The 19,726-nt window shown below is 41.9% G+C and overlaps 1 protein-coding gene across 1 annotated transcript in view; it reads left to right on the top strand.

The window, feature by feature from the left end:
• The first annotated feature begins 349 nt into the window (after nt 1-349).
• Nucleotides 350-19,726, top strand: part of GALC (galactosylceramidase) — a 76,854-nt gene continuing 57,477 nt past the window's right edge. The window contains exon 1 of the mRNA XM_049898011.1: nt 350-544. Within this exon, the coding sequence (XP_049753968.1) occupies nt 350-544 (195 nt within the window). The remainder of the gene's footprint in view (nt 545-19,726) is intronic.

The following is a 19,726-nucleotide window of genomic DNA, read 5'->3' as shown; positions in this document are numbered from 1 at the left end:
TGTCCCCCACTTGGCTGCCCTTCTTGTCTAGTTTTTCATAAGAGTAAATTTAGGAACAGAGTCAAGTGACTCCACCAAGGTGATAGCTGAACTGAGGCTTGGCTAGAGCCTCGAAGTCGGGTCCTCCTTCTCGCTTTGCCACCCACTGCCACGTGGTAGACGCGTCCTGAGACGCTGGGGTCAGACAAGAAAAGGCTCGCTCTGCCGCCTCAACACAACTCCGGCTCCGCTGGCTGCCCGTAGCCCGCACTCAAGATGGCGGCGGCAGCGTCAGCGGCCTCCTGCCCTTCTCCATCGTGGCGGCGGCCGGACCCGCCTCCCTGGGCGCCAGAGTCATGTGACCCACACAATGGCTGAGAGCCTACTAGAGGCTTCCAGGCAACGCCGAGCGAAAGCGATGACAGCCGCCGCGGGTTCGGCGGGCCGAGCCGCGGTGCCCTTGCTGCTATGCGCGCTGCTAGCGCCCGGCGGCGCGTACGTGCTCGACGACTTCGACGGCCTGGGCCGGGAGTTCGACGGCATCGGCGCGGTCAGCGGCGGCGGGGTGAGCAGCGAGCATCAGGGATGCGCGGGGGGCTCTGGGGGTCGCCTCGGTCGCGCCCCACAAGTCCCCGCGGCACGGCAACGCGTTTCGAAGCACCCTGGCCGCGTCTCTTCTCCCCACCGGCGTCCCGCTGCTGGTGGTCGGGGCGCGCCCGCTAGGGGTCTGCAGACCGGTTCTTGCTCCTTTGAAACGAACTTAAGGGGCAGGTGTGAAAGTAGAGGACACAGAGATCCAGCGACTAAGTGACAGGTCTCGATACTGACACGGCCGAGGCGCGAACCCTCACCCCGGGTACCAGGGCCTGGCTTTCCTCGTTGTGGAGACGACACTTAGGGAGGATCGCTTCCAGAAACGGCCAGAGAGCCGGGGCCGTCGGTGTGCAGAAGAGGACATCCCACTGGGATGCTGCCGCTGGGCCTCTCACTTTTTCGGGCGTGGGTGTGTCGGGGGTTTGGAAATCCGTGGCCGCTAGGGCTCTTTCAGAGGAGCGAGTGCTGGGCAGGGTCTCTGTTTGGAGGCACGATAGGTGCCTGGAGGTCTCTTTAGAAAGGTAAGAGGCCTGAAACTAGGACCCTTTTTTTTTTTTTTTTCTTGTGGTAAGTATTCCTATCACCCGATAGCCTAGGATTGTTTACTGTTGGGGGGGGCGGGGAATGTGTTGTCCCGCGGCAGGTCAAGGCCTAGGAGGGCCATTTCCCTCTGAGAGGGCTCGTGCCTTGTTGGTGGCTGTTTCTCTGTGCAAAAACTCGTTGCCTTGGAGTTGATTCCGACTCCTAAAGGTGGAAAACATTGGGCTAACAGCTCAGACAGTGGCTCTCCATCTTTAGGATGCGTAAGAAACCAACGCCACCATCTGGTATGCCGTTAAAATGCAGGCTGTGTCCCTCTGGGTCTCCTTTTTAAGGATGCATGAGGAACCGCCTGGTATACTTGATAAAATGTACGTTCTGCCCCCCGCCCCTTGTAATTATGGGGTGGGGCTTGAGCATCTTCATTTTAACAAATAACACCAGTTGATTCTGATACTAGGTTTTGAGAGACCTTGTGTCCCGGTTCTAGGCTCATGGGAGTAGGCAATGAGGACTTTTTTTTTTTTTTTAAATCCCTTTAATTTTTTATTGTAGAATAATTTCGGATTTACAGAAACGTTGTAAAGATAGTACTGTGAGTTCTCACATAACCTACACCCAGTTTCCCCTATTATAAACATCCCACATTCGTATGACACCTTGGTCACAACCAAAGTTGATGTATTATTAAGTAAAATCATGTAATTCAGATTTCCTTAATTTTTATCTGATGCCACATTTCTGTTCCAGGAGCTCATCCGGGATACCACATTACATTTAATTATCATGTCTTCTCTGGCCTTTCTTGACTGTGGCAATTGGGATGAGTTCTTTTTCTGTGGGCATTCCATCCCAAAACCCACGGCAGTCAAGTCAGTTCTGACTCATACAGACCCATAGGGCTTCCAAGGCTGTAAATCTCTATGGAAGCACACTGCCACATCTTTCTTCTGAGGAGCTGCTGGTGGTTTCGAACCACCAACCTTTCGGTTAGCTGTCAGCATTTTTACCACTGGGGCACCAGGGCTCCTTGGGTATTCCATACATGAGGACAGTTCCAGCTTTGTGCAAAATTGTCAGTGGGCACAGCTCTTCATTTCCTTAGCTCCTTGATAACCCAAGAGCTTTCTTCACTAGCATAATTGTTCTTAACTCCTAAGGAAATTTACTTGCTCCCTGTTGTTGTTGTTGTTAGGTGCTGTCCAGTCAGTTCTGACTCTTAGCAACCCTATGCAGAACAGAATGAAACACTGCCTGGTCCTTTGCCATCCTGACAATCATTGCTACGCTTGAGCCCATTGTTGCAGCCACTGTGTCAGTCCACCTCATTGAGGGTCTTCCTCTTTTCTGCTGACCCTGTACTTTACCAAGCATGATGTCCTTCTCCAGGGACTGATCCCTCCTGACAACGTGTCCAAAGTATGTAAGATGCAGTCTTACCATCCTTGCTCCTAAGGAGCATCCTGGTTGTACTTCTTCCAAGAGAGATTTTTTGTTCTTTTGGCAGTCCGTGGTATGTTCAGTATTCTTCACCAACACCACGATTCAAAGGCAACAATTATTCTTTGGTCTTCCTTATTCATTGTCTATCTTTCACATGCATATGATATGATTGAAAATGTCATGGCTTGGTCAGGGGCACCTTAGTCTTCAAGGTGACACCTTTGCTTTTCAATACTTTAAAGAGGTCCTTTGCAGCAGATTTACCTGATGAAATGTGTCTTTTGATTTCTTTTTTTTTAATTAATTTTTATTAAGCTTCAAGTGAACATTTACCATTCCAATCAGTCTGTCACATGTAAGTTTACATACATCTTACTCCCTTCTCCCACTTGCTCTCCCCCTATTGAGTCAGCCCTTTCAGTCTCTCGTTTCGTGCCAATTTTGCCATCTTCCCTCTCTCTCTATCTTCCCATCCCCCCTCCAGTCAAGAGTTGCCAACACACTCTCCAGTGTCCACCTGATTTAATTAGCTCACTCTTTATCAGCATCTCTCTCCCCCCCGCTGACCAGTCATTTTCATGCCTGATGAGTTGTCTTCGGGGATGGTTCCTGTCCTGTGCCATCAGAAGTTCTAGGGAGCATTGTCTCTGGGATTCCTCTAGTCGCAGTCATACCGTTAGGTATGGTCTTTTTATGAGAATTTGGGGTCTGTATCCCATTGGTCTCCTGCTCCCTCAGGAGTTGTCTGTTGTGCTCCCTGACAGGGCAGACATCGATTGTGGCTGGGCACCAACTAGTTCTTCTGGTCTCAGGATAATGTAGGTCTCTGGTTCATGTGGCCCTTTCTGTCTCTTGGGTTCTTAGTTGTCGTGTGACCTTGGTGTTCCTCCTTTGCCTTTGCTCCAGGTGGGTTGAGACCAAATGATGTATCTTAGATGGCCGCTTGTTGGCATTTAGGGCCCCAGACGCCACAATTCAAAGTGGGATGCAGAATGTTTTCATAATAGAATTATTTTGCCCATTGAGTTAGAAGTCCCCTCAAACCATGTTCCCCAGACCCCAGCCCCTGCTCCTCTGACCTTTGAAGCTTTCATTTTATCCCAGAAACCTCTTTGCTTTTAGTCCAGTCCGATTAGGCTGACCTTCCTTGTATTGAGTGTTGTCTTTCCCTTTGCCCAAAGCAGTTCTTATTTACTGATTGATCAATAAAAAACCCTCTCCCTCCCTCCCTCCCTCCCCCCTTTGTAACCACAAAAGTATGTGTTCTTCTCCGTTTTTTCTATATCTCAAGATCTTATAATAGTGGTCTTATACAATATTTGTCCTTTTGCCTCTGACTCATTTCGCTCAGCATAATGCCTTCCAGATTCCTCCATGTTATGAAATGTTTCAGAGATTCGTCACTGTTCTTTATTGATGCGTAGTATTCCATTGTGTGAATATACCACAATTTATTTACCCATTCATCCGTTGACGGACATCTTGGTTGCTTCCAGCTTTTTGCTATTGTAAACAGAGCTGCAGTAAACATGGGTGTGCATATATCTGTTTGTGTGAAGGCTCTTGTATCTCTAGGGTATATTCCGAGGAGTGGGATTTATGGGTTGTATGGTAGTTCTATTTCTAACTGTTTAAGATAACGCCAGATGGATTTCCAAAGTGGTTGTACCATTTTACAATCCCACCAGCAGTGTATGAGAGTTCCGATCTCTCCGCAGCCTCTCCAACATTTATTATTTTGTGTTTTTTGGATTAATGCCAGTCTAGTTGGTGTGAGATGGAATCTCATCGTAGTTTTAATTTGCATTTCTCTGATGGCTAATGATCGGGAGCATTTTCTCATGTATCTGTTGGCTGCCTGAATATCTTCTTTAGTGAAATATGTGTTCATATCCTTTGCCCACTTCTTGATTGGGTTGTTTGTCTTTTTGTGGTTGAGTTTTGACAGAATCATGTAGATTTTAGAGATCAAGCGCTGGTCTGAGATGTCATAGCTGAAAATTCTTTCCCAGTCTGTAGGTGGTCTTTTTACTCTTTTGGTGAAGTCTTTAGATGAGCATAGGTGTTTGATTTTTAGGAGCTCCCAGTTATCTGGTTTCTCTTCATCATTTTTAGTAATGTTTTGTATTCTGTTTATGCCCTGTATTAGGGCTCCTAGGGTTGTCCCTATTTTTTCTTCCATGATCTTTATCGTTTTAGTCTTTATGTTTAGGTCTTTGATCCACTTGGAGTTAATTTTTGTGCATGGTGTGAGGTATGGGTCCTGTTTCATTCTTTTGCAAATGGATATCCAGTTATGCCAGCACCATTTGTTAAAAAGACTATCATTTCCCCAATTGACTGACACTGGTCCTTTGTCAAATATCAGCTGCTCATATGTGGATGGATTTATATCTGGGTTCTCAATTCTGTTCCATTGGTCTATATGCCTGTTGTACCAGCACCAGGCTGTTTTGACTACTGTGGCTGTATAATAGGTTCTGAAATCAGGTAGAGTGAGGCCTCCCACTTTCTTCTTCTTTTTCAGTAATGCTTTGCTTATCCGGGGGTTCTTTCCCTTCCATATGAAATTAGTGATTTGTTTCTCTATCCCCTTAAAATATGACATTGGTATTTGGATTGGAAGTGCGTTAAATGTATAGATGGCTTTTGGTAGAATAGACATTTTTACTATGTTAAGTCTTCCTATCCATGAGCAGGGTATGTTTTTCCACTTAAGTATGTCCTTTTGAATTTCTTGTAGCAGAGTTTTATAGTTTTCTTTGTATAGGTCTTTTACATCCTTGGTAAGATTTATTCCTAAGTATTTTATCTTCTTGGGGGCTACTGTGAATGGTGTTGGTTTGGTTATTTCCTCTTCGGTGTTCTTTTTGTTGATGTAGAGGAATCCAAGTGATTTTTGTATGTTTATTTTATAACCTGAGACTCTTCCAAACTCTTCTATTAGTTTCAGTAGTTTTCTGGAGGATTCCTTAGAGTTTTCCATGTATACGATCATGTTATCTGCAAATAGTGATAACTTTACTTCCTCCTTGCCAATCTGGATACCCTTTATTTCTTTGTCTAGTCTAATTGCCCTGGCTAGGACTTCAAATACGATGTTGAATAAGAGCGGTGATAAAGGGCATCCTTGTGTGGTTCCCGTTCTCAAGGGAAATGCTTTCAGGTTCTTTCCATTTAGAGTGATATTGGCTGTTGGCTTTGCATAGATGCCCTTTATTATGTTGAGGAATTTTCCTTCAATTCCTATTTTGGTAAGAGTTTTTATCATAAATGGGTGTTGAACTTTGTCAAATGTCTTTTCTGCATCTATTGATAAGATCATGTGGTTTTTATCTTTTGTTTTATTTATGTGATGGATTACTTTCATGGTTTTTCTGATATTAAACCAGCCTTGCATACCTGGTATAAATCCCACTTGATCGTGGTGAATTATTTTTTTGATATGTTGTTGGATTCTATTGGCTAGAATTTTGTTGAGGATTTTTGCATCTATGTTCATGAGTGGTACAGGTCTATAATTTTCTTTTTTTGTAATGTCTTTACCTGGTTTTGGTATCAGGGAGATGGTAGCTTCCTAAAATGAGTTGGGTAGTATTCCATCTCTTTCTATGCTTTGAAATACCTTCAGTAGTAGTGGTGTTAAGTCTTCCCTGAAGGTTTGGTAGAACTCTGCAGTGAAGCCGTCTGGGCCAGGACTTTTTTTTGTTGGAAGTTTTTTGATTACCGTTTCAATCTCTTTTTTTGTTATGGGTCTATTTAGTTGTTCTACTTCTGAATGTGTTAGTTTAGGTAGGTAGTATTTTTCCAAGAATTTATCCATTTCTTCTAGGTTTTCAAATTCGTTAGAGTACAATTTTACGTAGTAATCTGAAATGATTCTTTTAATTTCATTTGGCTCTGTTGTGATGTGGTCCTTCTCGTTTCTTATTCAGGTTATTTGTTTGCTTTCCTGTTTTTCTTTAGTCAGTCTAGCCAATGGTTTATCAATTTTGTTAATTTTTTCAAAGAACCAGCTTTTGCCTTTGTTAATTCTTTCAATTGTTTTTCTGTTCTCTAATTCATTTAGTTTTTTATTATTTGTTTTCTTCTGGTGCCTGATGGGTTCTTTTGTTGCTTACTTTCTATTTGTTCAAGTTGTCGGGACAGTTTTCTGATTTTGGCTCTTTCTTCTTTTTGTATGTGTGCATTTATCGATATAAATTGGCCTCTGAGCACTGCTTTTGCTGTGTCCTAGAGGTTTTGATAGGAAGTATTTTCATTCTCGTTGCTTTCTAAGAATTTCCTTATTCCCTCCTTGATGTCTTCTATAACCTAGTCTTTTTTCAGGAGGGTATTGTTCATTTTCCAAGTATTTGATTTCTTTTCCCTAATTTTTCTGTTATTGATTTCTAGCTTCATTGCCTTGTGGTCTGAGAAGATGCTTTGTAATATTTCGATGTTTTGGATTTTGCAAAGATTTGTTTTATGACCTAATATGTGGTCTATTCTAGAGAATGTTCCATGTGCGCTAGAAAAAAAAGTATATTTTGCAGCAGTTGGGTGGAGAGTTCTGTATAAGTCAATGAGGTCAAGTTGATTGATTGTTTTAAGTAGGTCTTCCGTGTCCCTATTGAGCTTCTTACTGGATGTCCTGTCCTTCTCTGAAAGTGGTGTGTTGAAGTCTCCTACTATAAATGTGGAGGTGTCTATCTCACTTTTCAATTCTGTTAAAATTTGATTTATGTATCTTGCAGCCCTGTCATTGGGTGCGTAAATATTTAATATGGTTATGTCTTCCTGATCAATTGTCCCTTTTATCATTATATAGTGTCCTTCTTTATCCTTTGTGGCAGATTTAAGTCTAAAGTCTATTTTGTCAGAAATTAATATTGCTACTCCTCTTCTTTTTTGCTTATTATTTGCTTGATATATTTTTTTCCATCCTTTGAGTTTTAGTTTTTTTGTGTCTCTAAGTCTAAGGTGTGTCTCTTGTAGGCAGCATATAGATGGATCGTGTTTCTTTATCCAGTCCGTGACTCTCTGTCTGTTTATTGGTGCATTTAGTCCATTTACATTCAGCGTAATTATAGATAAATAAGTTATTAGTGCTGTCATTTTGATGCCTTTTCATGTGGGTTGTTGGCCATTTCATTTTTCCACATACTTTTTTGTGCTGAGACGTTTTTCTTAGTAGATTGTGAGATCCTTATTTTCCTAATGTTTAACTTTATGTTAGTTGAGTCGTTATGTTTTTCTTGGCTTTTTTCTTGAGTTATGGAATTGATATTCCTTTTTGTGGTTACCTTATTATTTTTTTCTGAGTAAAAACCTAACTTGTATCGTTCTATATCGCCTTGTATCACTCTCCATCTGGCAGTTCAATGCCTCCTATATTTAGTCCCTCTTTTTGATTATTGTGATCGTTTATCTATTGATTTCCATGATTCCCTGTTATGTGTATTATTTTGTTTATTTATTTATTTTTTAGAATTAATCTTAATTTGTTTGTTTTTGTGCTTTCCCTATTTGAGTTGCGTTGATATCAGGACGTTCTGTTTTGTGACCTTGTATTGTGCTGGAACCTGATATTATTGGTCGTCAGGCCAAACAGTCTCCTTTAGCATTTCTTGCAGTCTTGGTTTAGTTTTTGCAAATTCTCTAAACTTGTGTTTACCTGTAAATATCTGAATTTCTCCTTCATATTTCAGAGAGAGTTTTGCTGGATATATGATCCTTGGTTGGCAGTTTTTCTCCTTCAGTGCTCTGTATACGTCGTCCCATTCCCTTCTTGCCTGCATGGTTTCTGCTGAGTAGTCTGAACTTATTCTTATTGATTCTTCCTTGAAGGAAACCTTTCTTTTCTCCCTGGCTGCTTTTAAAATTTTCTGTTTGTCTTTGGTTTTGGCAAGTTTGATGATAATATGTCTTGGTGTTTTTCTTTTTGGATCAATCTTAAATGGGGTTCGATGAGCATCTTGGATAGATATCCTTTCGTCTTTCATGATTTCAGGGAAGTTTTGTGTCAGGAGTTCTTCAACTATTTTCTCTGTGTTTTCTGTCCCCCCTCCCTGTTCTGGGACTCCAATCACTCGCAACTTATCCTTCTTGATAGAGTCCCACATGATTCTTAGGGTTTCTTCATTTTTTTAAATTCTTTTATCTGATTTTTTTTCAGCTATGTTGGTGTTGATTCCCTGGTCCTCCAGAAGTCCCAGTCTATATTCTAATTGCTCGAGTCTGCTCCTCCCACTTCCTATTGCGTTGTCTAATTCTGTAATTTTATTGTTTATCTTTTGGATTTCTACATGCTGTCTCTCTATGGATTCTTGCAACTGATTAATTTTTCCACTATGTTCTTGAATAATCTTTTTGAGTTCTTCAACAGTTTTATCAGTGTGTTCCTTGGCTTTTTCTGCAGTTATCCTAATTTCATTTGTGATATCTTTAAGCATTCTGTAAATTAGTTTTTTATATTCTGTATCTGATAATTCCAAGATTGTATCTTCATTTGGGAAAGATTTTGATTCTTTTGTTTGGGGGGTTGGAGAAGCTGTCATGGTCTGTTTCTTTATGTGGTTTGATAGGGACTGCTGTCTCCGAGCCATCACTGGGAAACTAGTTTTTCCAGGTAATCAGCTAAAAAAAAATGCAGTCAGATCCCTATCTGAATTCTCCTTCTGGCTCAGGGTTTTCGGATGTTAATGGAGCTGCCTGGGGAGGGTGGGGGGGGGGATCAGAGAGCTAGGAGTGTAGCACCACAGAATATAGAGCTGATCCCCACGTTCACGCTCCGCCCGCGTCCGCCAAAAACCCGGCGGGACGGGTCCCCGGCTGGGACGCTACTCTCCCCTCTCCAAGACCAGTCACTTCCTCTCGGGGACTTCTCCCTCTGGCGCGCCACTCCGCTCGCGTGAACTGGGTGGGTGTCGCCCGCACGAACGGGTGCGCCCGCCCCCGGGGTCTATTCAGGGGAATATAACTGGACCCCACGCTCACGCTCCGCCCGCTTTGGCCAAAATCCCAGCGGGACGGCTCCCCGGCTGGGACGCTGCTCTCCCCGCTCCAAGACCAGCCACTTCCTCCCGGAGACTTCTCCCTCCGGAGCGCTGCGCTGCATGCGTGAACTGGGTGGGCGTCCCCCGCACGAATGTCTGGGCCCCCCCCGGGGTCGCTTCAGGGAAATATAGCTGATCCCCACGCTCGCGCCACGCCCGCTTCCCCCCAAGCTCCCGGTGGGCCGGCTCCCCGGCTGGGATGCTGCTCTCCCCGCTCCAAGATCAGTCACTGCCTCCCGGGTGCTTCTCCCTCCGGCTGCGCCGCTACGCTGCCGGCGCCAACCAGCTAGACTCCCTACCGGGATGGGTTCGGGGGGGGTAGGGCTGGGCCCCTTGTCTGTGCCGTCTGCCCCCCTGGGCTCTGCCCCAGATCGGGCTCCGAAGGTCACCTGCCTGGTACGCTGGCTCCTAGTTCTGAAAACGATCGCTGTCTGCCCGTATTTGTTCGTTCTCCGTCTCTAAGTCTGTGTTTGTTGTTCAGAGTTTGTAGATTGTTATGTATGTGATCGATTCACTTGTTTTTCCAAGTCTTTGTTGCAAGAGGGATCCGCGGTAGCGTCCACCTAGTCCGTCATCTTGGCCCCGCCTCCCGTCTTTTGATTTCTTGACTGTTGCTCCCATGGGTGTTGATTGTGGATCCAAGTAAAATGAAATCCTTGACAACTTCAATCTTTTCTTCGTTTATCATGGTGTTGCTTATTGGTCCAGTTGTGAGGGTTTTTGTTTTATGTTGAGGTGTAATCCGTACTGAAGGCTGTGGTCTTTGATATTTGTCAGTGCATGCTTCAAGTCCTCTGCAACTTTCAGCAAGCGAGGTTGTGTCATCTGCATATCACAGGTTGTTAATGAGTCTTCCTCCAATCTTGATGCCCCATTCTTCTTCATATAGTCCAGCTTCTCAGATTATTTGCTCAGCTTACAGATTGAATAGGTATAGTGAAAGGGTACAACACTGATGCACACCTTTCCTGATTTTAAACCTCTCAGTATCCCCTTGTTCTGTCTGAACAACTGCCTCATGATCTATGTACAGGTTCCTCATGAGCACAATTAAGTGTTCTGGAATTCCCATTCTTTGCAATGTTGTCCATAATTTGTCATGAGCCTCCTGCCCCTTGATTTTTGTGGTCTTTGTCTTGTCTTTGTTTTGTCCCCCTCTGTATTTGATCTGTGGGTCTGTGGGGTTTATGGTGACAGACCTTTGGGAGAAGGTTTTTGTTGTACCCCAGATCACATCTAGAGCTAATTTTATTTGAAAATGTCAAAGCTGGACTCTTGAATGGGTTGTATGTTGAGTGGCTTTACAAACCTCCCTCAGAACTAACTTGAATGCTTGCTTGCTTGTGGGTGACCCAGCCTATAGCCTATTCACTTTCAGCCTCATATGAACTTCTGCTGGGGGTGGGAGGGGCAAAGATCATTTCTCTAACCCAACTGATCCTTCCTGATTATTATACGTCTATTATATAAATGTATCAGATAGGGAAGGCAGTATGGTGCAGAATTTAAGAGGAGATTGACAGGGGCCTAGCCTAGGCCTTGGCGCTCGCTGTATGGCCTTGGGTAGGTTATTTAATCTCTGTACCTCAGTTTCTTTCCTGAGATAAAATGATACCTGCCTGGTAGGAGCATTATAAGGAGCCCTGGTGGCTCAGTGGTTAAGTGCTCAGCTGCTAACCGAAAGATCAGAGGTTTGAACCCACCATCTGCTCCGCAGGAGAAAGATGTGGCAGTCTGCTTCTGTAAAGATTTACAGCCTTGGAAACCCTGTCGGGCAGTTCTGACCTGTCCTATAGGGTGGCTGTGAGTTGAAATTGATTTGATGACAATGGTTTGGTTTTTAGTTTAGGAGTATCGTGAGAATTAGGTGTAAATGCATGGAATATTGTCTGGCAGATAACTAACGTTGGTTAATACCCTGTTTCAGGGATTAGGGAGGAGGAGGTTATCCTAAGGCCTTTGGATGAAGAAATGTTGTTCCCAAGGCTTCTCCCTGGGTTTGTTGTAAACAGCTCCAGACCTTATTCAGGCTGTGTGGTGTCTTTAGTTATCTAGCTAGCACTGCTGTAACAGAAATAGCACAAGGGGATGGCTTAACAAAGAGAAGTTTATTTCCTCATGGTAAAGGAGGCTAAAAGTCCAAATTCAGGATGTCCAAATTCAGGCTTTCTCTCTCTGTTGGCCTTCTTATCAATCTTCTCCCAGACTAGGAGCTTCTCCTGGCAGGGACCCTGAATCCAAACGATGCGCTCTGCTCCTGGCACTGCTTTCTTGGTGGTATAAGGTTGTGACCCTAATAACTCCCTGGCATGTTTTCTGCTTTTCAAAGTAGGCGACTGAGAGCTTGATGTAACTAACACCCTGATGAACCTATAAGTTTTTCTCCTTCCTCTGCCTGCCTCCTCCGTCCCATACCTTTGTTAAAGACTTTATTTTTATCTAATGCGAATGACTTTGTTCTTTGTTTTGATCTGATGCAAATAACTTCGTTTAGTTCTGTCTGACCACCTGTGATTTATAATCCCTCACAGGGAAATTAGAGCCTAGAGTCTGACATGTATATCTTTAGCCTGAAAAAGAGATGTCTGGCATGTATCTCTTTAGTCTGATAAAGAGTCTCTTGTCACTATATTATAATGAATAACTCCCCTGGCCATGCTATCTTTGGGCTACGAAGACACTTGTAACCCTTGTAAAAATTCTACATAAGCTGTAATGAAAAATTGCTTTTTGGGACTCCATAGAGACAGTCAGGGTTACTATTGGATCCCCGGTAGTGTCATTTCCTAAATTAACCTTCTCACTCTTTCTGACTTCGAGTACGTTTCATTAGCTCGACTGCTCTAGGGCATGGACCCTAATCAGGTGACAAGGTCCCCCTGTCTCTCTGTGCACTTCTGTGTTTTATAGCTCAAGAGATTGCCTCAAGACACAATCCAGTCTTGTAGATTGAGTCCTGCCTCACTTTCACTAACATAACTGCCACCCATCCTCCCTCATTAACATCATAGAGGCAGGATTTACAATGCACGGGAAAATCACGCAACACCTGGAACCATGGCCCAGCCAAATTGATACACACATTTTTGGGGGGACATAATTCAATCCAGGACATATGGTTAGTAATCTGGTAATTGGTTATTGTTTGATGGTACATTTCAACATTAGACTTATACTGACTATTGCCATTGACTAACACTTGCATTGAGTATGATTGCAGGCTTGCAATAGCATAATGGTATGTACTTGCCTAAAGCTGGCACGCTGTGTGTTAAGGTTAGGAGCGTATGCAGGGAAAAATAACCCAGAAGTAGCAAAATACAGTTTTAATGGCGTCATGCAGGGCAGGAAGCTTTGTTAACCTGGGGTCAGGGATTTGTTTGTGTACATATACCGTATTCATTCACTTAAAGAGTGTCTACATTAATACTGTGAGACTTTGCTAAAATGTAAGTGTTACAGGGCAAGGCTTCCCAGCTTGGGACTAAGCCCTGCCTAGGTTCTTAAATTCTTCTGATCAAGGATGACCAGGAGAGGCTCAGAGATTCCACACAAACAAAGGTTTATTAGTGATAGAAAGAAAGTAAAAAGGCTCACGAGGGAGAGATGGAGAGGGGTTTCTGCCTACACTAGTCTCCAGTCTCTCCTGAACTAAGGATTTCTTAGGGCTTATAAAAAGGCATTATCTTTATTCATTAAAAAAAAAAAAAAAAGATGGGTGGAAATTTGCAGGAGAAGAGGAGGGATTATGAAAGTCAAGTGCGCCCACATTTGGAATTCAAGATGGATTTCCTTGCAGAGGTTGTTGGAACTAAGATGGAGTCTGTCACAGAGGCTGCTGGGATGTCAAACAGGACTTATTCTGGGATGTTGCGTATGCCCGATGTCTCTGGATCCTGGTTCAAGTCCTGGCAAGGGATCTTTGGTCATGATTATCTCATGTAGAAGGTCATTCATAGGTTACCTTGATTTTTACTGTGCATGCTCTGCACCTGGTGGGGGACTTGAAAAACAACTCAGGATGGTTATCAGTAATTTATAGCTGGTCAAGCGTGTAGGGTTAGGAAATATGGGCCCTTGTCTAAGCACCTAGTTTGTTAGTCACAAGTAGTCCTCGAGTGCCAGCAGTAAAAGTTATATGGTGGTCTGTACTTAGGTTTAGATTCCAAGGATATTAAATCAGAGGTTATTTAATTATAGCCAGTCTGATCTCTTGCCTGTCTCATAAGCTCTTTGAGAATAATACTTTTTTTTTTTTAATTTGTTCTATATAATGCTTGCCATTTTATTACATGCCAGGTACTGTGCTAAGTCTTTTACGAACATCATCTTATTTTAATTTTGCTATAGCTGAGTGGTTTTGGTATAGCTGAGTGAATAAGATATCCTACTTTACAATAATTTGCCCAAGGTCACACAGCTTATAAGTGATGGAATCAGGATGCAAACTCCATGTGACTCAAAACCTCCTACATTGTGTTGCCTGTACCTGTGCTACCAAAGATAACACCAAACGTATTAAATAAATGTTTATTGAATAAAAGAATGCATGGGAATATGAGTTTGAATAAGACCTGTCCCTGTCCTCAAGGAGCTTAGAGGTGAAACAGTTAAGTAAACTAGTGATTAGGGCCCAGGGTTAGAAGTGTTATGGTAGAGATATGGACCTGGTGCCAAGAAAGCCCAAAGGAGAGGTACTTACATCAGACCAATAGGGAGGAGTAGAAGGCATCCTTCTTGAAAGAGATGGTGTTTGACCCAAAAGCCAAAGGGCGAATTAGAGTTGGCTAAATGAGGATGTGGGCGTATTCCAGGCAGAAGGAAGAGAAAAAGTAGTTTGGTATATTTACGTAGAAGCTGTGAGAGTGATATGAAGTGAAATATCAGAGTTAGGGTAAAATAAGTAAGGGCTTTTTTTTTTCAGGTACCAAGCTGGACAATTTGAACTTTATTCTAAAAATTGTTGGGGAAGAGGAGACTTAGCAAGTTTAAAAAGTCATTTTATATTTAGATTTGTGCTTTGAGAAGATTAATCTGTTAATTAGTGTGGAGGATAGAATAAAAAAAAAACAAAACCCAGTGCCGTCGAGTCGATTCCAACTCATAGGAGGGTAGAATTATAGGAAGGCATATGGGAGACCCTAATATCATTTGACTATTCTGATAAATGAGGGCCTAGGTTAAGGCAGTGAGGTTTAAGAGAAGGGGGTGGATTTGAATGCTATTAAAGAGGTCTTGGTGACTGTAGATAGATGGAAATTTGATGAAATGGTGGCCCCAAGTTTAATGTTTAGGAGAATATCATTCTTTTCTAAGATAGCAAAGACAAAGGAAGGCCCAGATTTAGGAAAAAGTGCTGTTTGGTTTGGGATGCATTGAGTTTGAGGTGGCTAGAAAGCAGCTCTGTGGGCATGCAGCTCAGCAGTAGAGCCTGGCGTGGCCCTCAGTATGAGGGAAATAGATATGTGAACCACCAGAATGTCAGTGGTGGCGTATATCAGGGTGTAGAAAAAAGAGTTGAGCCTCATAAAAGTCAAATATCTTGCCCTGTCACACACCTGGCAAGATGTCAGTGGTTTGAACCTAGGGCTATCTGGGTTCCAGGCCTAGGGACATTCTGCTATTCCATTCTGAAAACATACCTCTTTTATTCCCCTTGTTTATATTTTCCCTGAAGGATAGATTATTGGCCGATTATTGTTTTGTAATTTCTTTTATCAAGCAATCATCAGTCATAGTCCAGGTATGATTATCAGTTATGTCTTTTCATGCATTCTGATGCCAATCTTGGGTGAGGTTTTCTTAGTACAGCCTGGCCTGGTGATTATTGTGTAAAAAAAACCTACTGCCGTCGAGTTGATTCTGACATTTTCGTGTAGTCATTCGTAATTCTTAATCTGTTCATAAAACTTATAAATTCCTAAAAAGGCTGAGGAAACTAGTGCTTTCTGTCAGCATTCCTGCTTGTAATATATATAAAAAAAATATATAGAGGGGAAAAATTAGCTGAGATTTGTCCATCGCTTCCCAGCATCCAGATACTATTGTTGACAAATGGTCTTAAGATAGAAAACCAAAATTTCATTTCTTCTAATAACTATTCTATTACTTAAGATCCTAAGAAGTTTGTGGAGGCGGAGCCAACATGGCGCTATAGACAGAAGCACCACACTGTCCCTGCACGGCAAAGACCCAAAAAACTAAGTAAAACAGAGACAAATGCCAATACTAGAACCCTAAGCATCAATGAAGAGATAAAGAACTAAACCAAGCACCAAATGGAAAAGAAACTGACAGAGAACAGAGAGCAAGGAGAGATAAAATCAAAACATGAGCTACACAACTCAAAAAAAATAGAAAGAGAACAGCAAAAGAAGCCCACAGCCACCAGAAGAGAGGAAATAATAAAGACTAGAGCAGAAATAAATGAAATAGAGAATAGAAAAACAATAGAAAGAATTAACAAAACCAAAAGTTGGTCATTTGAAAAGATCAACTAAATTGACAAACCACTGGCCAGATTGACAAAAGAAAAACAGGAGAGAATGCAGATAACCCAAATAAGAAATGAAATGGGGGACATTACAACAGACCAACTGAAATAAAAAGGATCATAACAGAGTATTATGAAAAACTATGCTCCAAGAAATTTGAAAACGTAGAGAAAATGGATGAGTTTCTAGAAACACACTACCTACCCAAACTAAAAATGATGTCGAAAATCTGAACAGACCCATAAAAACAAAAGAGATTTAAAAGGTAATAAAAAAAAAAAACTCACAATAACAAAAAAAAGCCTTGGCCCAGATGGCTTTACTGGAGAATTCTACTAAACATTCAGAGAATAGCTTACAGTAGTACTACTCAAAGTATTTCAGAACATAGAAAAAGAAAGGATACTTTCAGATTCATTCTGTGAAGCCAGCATAACCCTGATACAAAAACCAAGCAAAGACGCTGCAAAAAAAAAAAAAGAAAATTACAGACCAATATCTCTCAGAAATACAGATGCAAAAATTCTCAACAGAATTCTAGCCAATAGAATTCAGTATCGTATCAAAGAAGTAATACACCACGACCAAGTAGGATTCATACCAGATATGCAGGGATGGTTTGGCATTAGAAAATCAATCAACATAATCCACCACATAAATAAAAGAATCATATGATCATCTCAATCAATGCAGAAAAGGCATTCAACAAAGTCCAATACCCATTCCTGATAAAAATTCTCAATAAAATAGGTATAGAAGGGAAATTCCTCAACATGATAAAGGACATCTATAAAAACCAACGGTCAGCATCATTTTTAATGGAGAGAGGCCGAAAGCATTCCCCTAGAGAACAGGAACAAGACAAGGATGCCCTTTATCACCACTCCTGTTTAACATTGTGCTGGAAATCTCAGCTAGAGCAATAAGGCAAGAAGAAGAAGTAAAGGGCATCCAAATTGGTGATGAAGAAGTTAAACTCTCCCTTGTTGCAGATGATATGATACTATACATAGAAAAGCCAGAAGACTCCAGGAGAACATTACTGGAACTAATAGAAACATTCAGCAAATTAGCAGAATACTAGATAAACATACAAAAGTCAGTTGGATTCCTATACAGCAATAAAGAGAATGACAAGAAGGAAGTCAGGAAAACAATACCATTTGTAACAGTCCACAAAAAAAAAAAAAAATAAATAAAAAATTTAGGAATAAATCTAACCAGTGATATAAAAGACCTATACAAAGAAAACAATAAACACTACTGCAAAAAACCAGAAGAGATCTACATAAATGGAAAAACATACCATGCTCATGGATAGGTAGACTCAACATTGTGAAAATGACAATTCTATCCAAAGCAATCTACAAATACAGTGCAATGCCGATCCAAATACCAAGAACATTCTTTAAAGACATGGAAAAACTAATCATTAACTTTATATGGAAAAGGAAGAGGCCCCGGATAAGTAAAGTACTACTGAAGAAGAAGAAGAAAAAGGACAGCTCACGCTACCTGACTTCAAAACCTACTATACAGCTACGGTAGTCAAAACAGCCTGGTACTGGTACAATGACAGATACATTGACCAGTGCAACAGATTTGAGAACCCAGATGTAAATCCACCTAAAGTTGCCTGATCTTTGACGAGGGCCCAAAGTCCATCAAATGGGGAGAAGAGTCTTTTTAACAAATGATGCTGGCAAAACTGGATACATCTGCAAAAAATTGAAACAGAACCCCTGCCTCACATCATACACAAAAAGTAATTCAAAATGGATCAAAGACCTAAATATAAAACCAAAAACTATGAAGATCTTAGAAGAAAAAATAAGATCAACACTAGAGGCCCTAATGCATGGCATAAACAGGATACAAACCGTAACTAACAACACACAAACTCCAGAAGATAAGCTAGATAACTGCAGTCTTTTAAAAATGAAACACTTTTGCTCATCAAAAGACTTCACCAAAAGAGTGAAAAGAGAACCTTCAAACTGGCAAAAAATTTTTGACTATTACAAATCCAGGAAAGCTCTAACCTCTCAAATCTACAGGAAAATCTAACAACTCTACAACAAGAAGGCAAATAATCCAACTAAAAAGTGGGCAAAGGAGCAAACACTTCACTAAAGAAGACATGCAAGCAGCTAATGGACACATGAGGAAATGCTCACTATCATTAGCCATCAGAGAAATGCAAATCAAAACTACAATGAGATACCATTTCATCCCGGCATTACTGGCACGAATCAAAAAAACAGAAAATAACAAATATTGTAGAGGCTGTGGGGAGATGGGAACTCTTATGCACTACTGGTGGAGAACAATATGTGGCTTCCTTAGAAAGCTAGAAATAGAAATACCATATGATCCAGCAATCCCAACTCCTAGAACTATATCCTAGAGGAATAAGGGCCATCACACAAATAGACAAACGTACACCCATGTTCATTGCAGCATTGTTCCCAATAGCAAAAAGATGGAAACAACCTAGATGTCCACCAACAGATGAGTGAATAAATATACTATGGTACATACACACAATGGAATACTACACAGTGATAAAGAACAATGATGAGTCTGCAAAGCATCTCACAACATGGATGACTCTGGAGGGCATTATGCTGAAATAAGTCAATCACAGAAGGACAAATATTGTATGAGACCACTACTATAAAAACTCATGAAAAGGTTTACACACAAAAGGAGCCATCTATGATGGGCACAAGGGAGGAGAGGAATGGGGATGGAAAAACACTAAATACACAATAGACAAGTGGTAACTTTGGTGAGAAGGGTAAGACATTATACGATACTGGGGAATCCAGCACAACTTGTGCAGGGCAAGGTCATGGAAGCTGCATAGACACATCCAAACTCCCTGAGGGACCGAATTGCTGGGCTGAGGGCTGTGGGAACCATGGTCTCAGGGAACATCCAGCTCAATTGGTATAACATAGTTCATAAAGAAAATGTTCTACATTCTACTTTGGTGAGTAGCATCTGGGGTCTTAAAAGCCTGTGGGTAGCCATCTAAGATACTGCACTGGTGTCACCCCTTCAGGGGCAAGAGAGAATGAAGAAAGCTAAAGACACAAAGGAAAGATTAGTCCAAAGGACTAATGAACCACATATACCATGGCCTCTACCAGCCTGAGTCTAGTACAACTAGATGATGCCTGTCTGCCACCATTGACTGCTCTGCAGGGATCACCATAGAGGGTCTCAGACAGAGCTGAAGAGAAATGTAGAACAAATTCTAACTCATGAAAAAAAGACAAGACTTACTGGCCTGACAGAGACTGGAAAAAACCCGATAGTATGGCCCCCAGACACCCTTTTAGCTCAGTAATGAAGTCACTCCTGAGGTTCACCGTTCAGCCAAAGATTAGACAGGCCCATAAAACAAAATGAGACTAAAGGGGCACAGCAGCCCAGGGACAAGGGCTAGAAGGCAGGAGGAGACAGGAAAGCTGGTAATAGGGAACCCAAGGTTGAGAAGGGGGAGTGTCGACAGGTCTTGGGGGTGTTAACTAATGTCATAAAACAATATGTCTATGAACTGTTTAATGAGAAGCTAGTTTGTTCTGTAAACCCTCATCTAAAGTACAATAAGAAAAAATTAAAACGCTTAAA

Source organism: Elephas maximus, chromosome 10, assembly GCF_024166365.1.
Source record: "Elephas maximus indicus isolate mEleMax1 chromosome 10, mEleMax1 primary haplotype, whole genome shotgun sequence".
In the NCBI taxonomy this organism is placed as follows: Eukaryota; Metazoa; Chordata; class Mammalia; order Proboscidea; family Elephantidae; genus Elephas; species Elephas maximus.
This window is presented reverse-complemented; position numbering and strand designations above follow the sequence as displayed.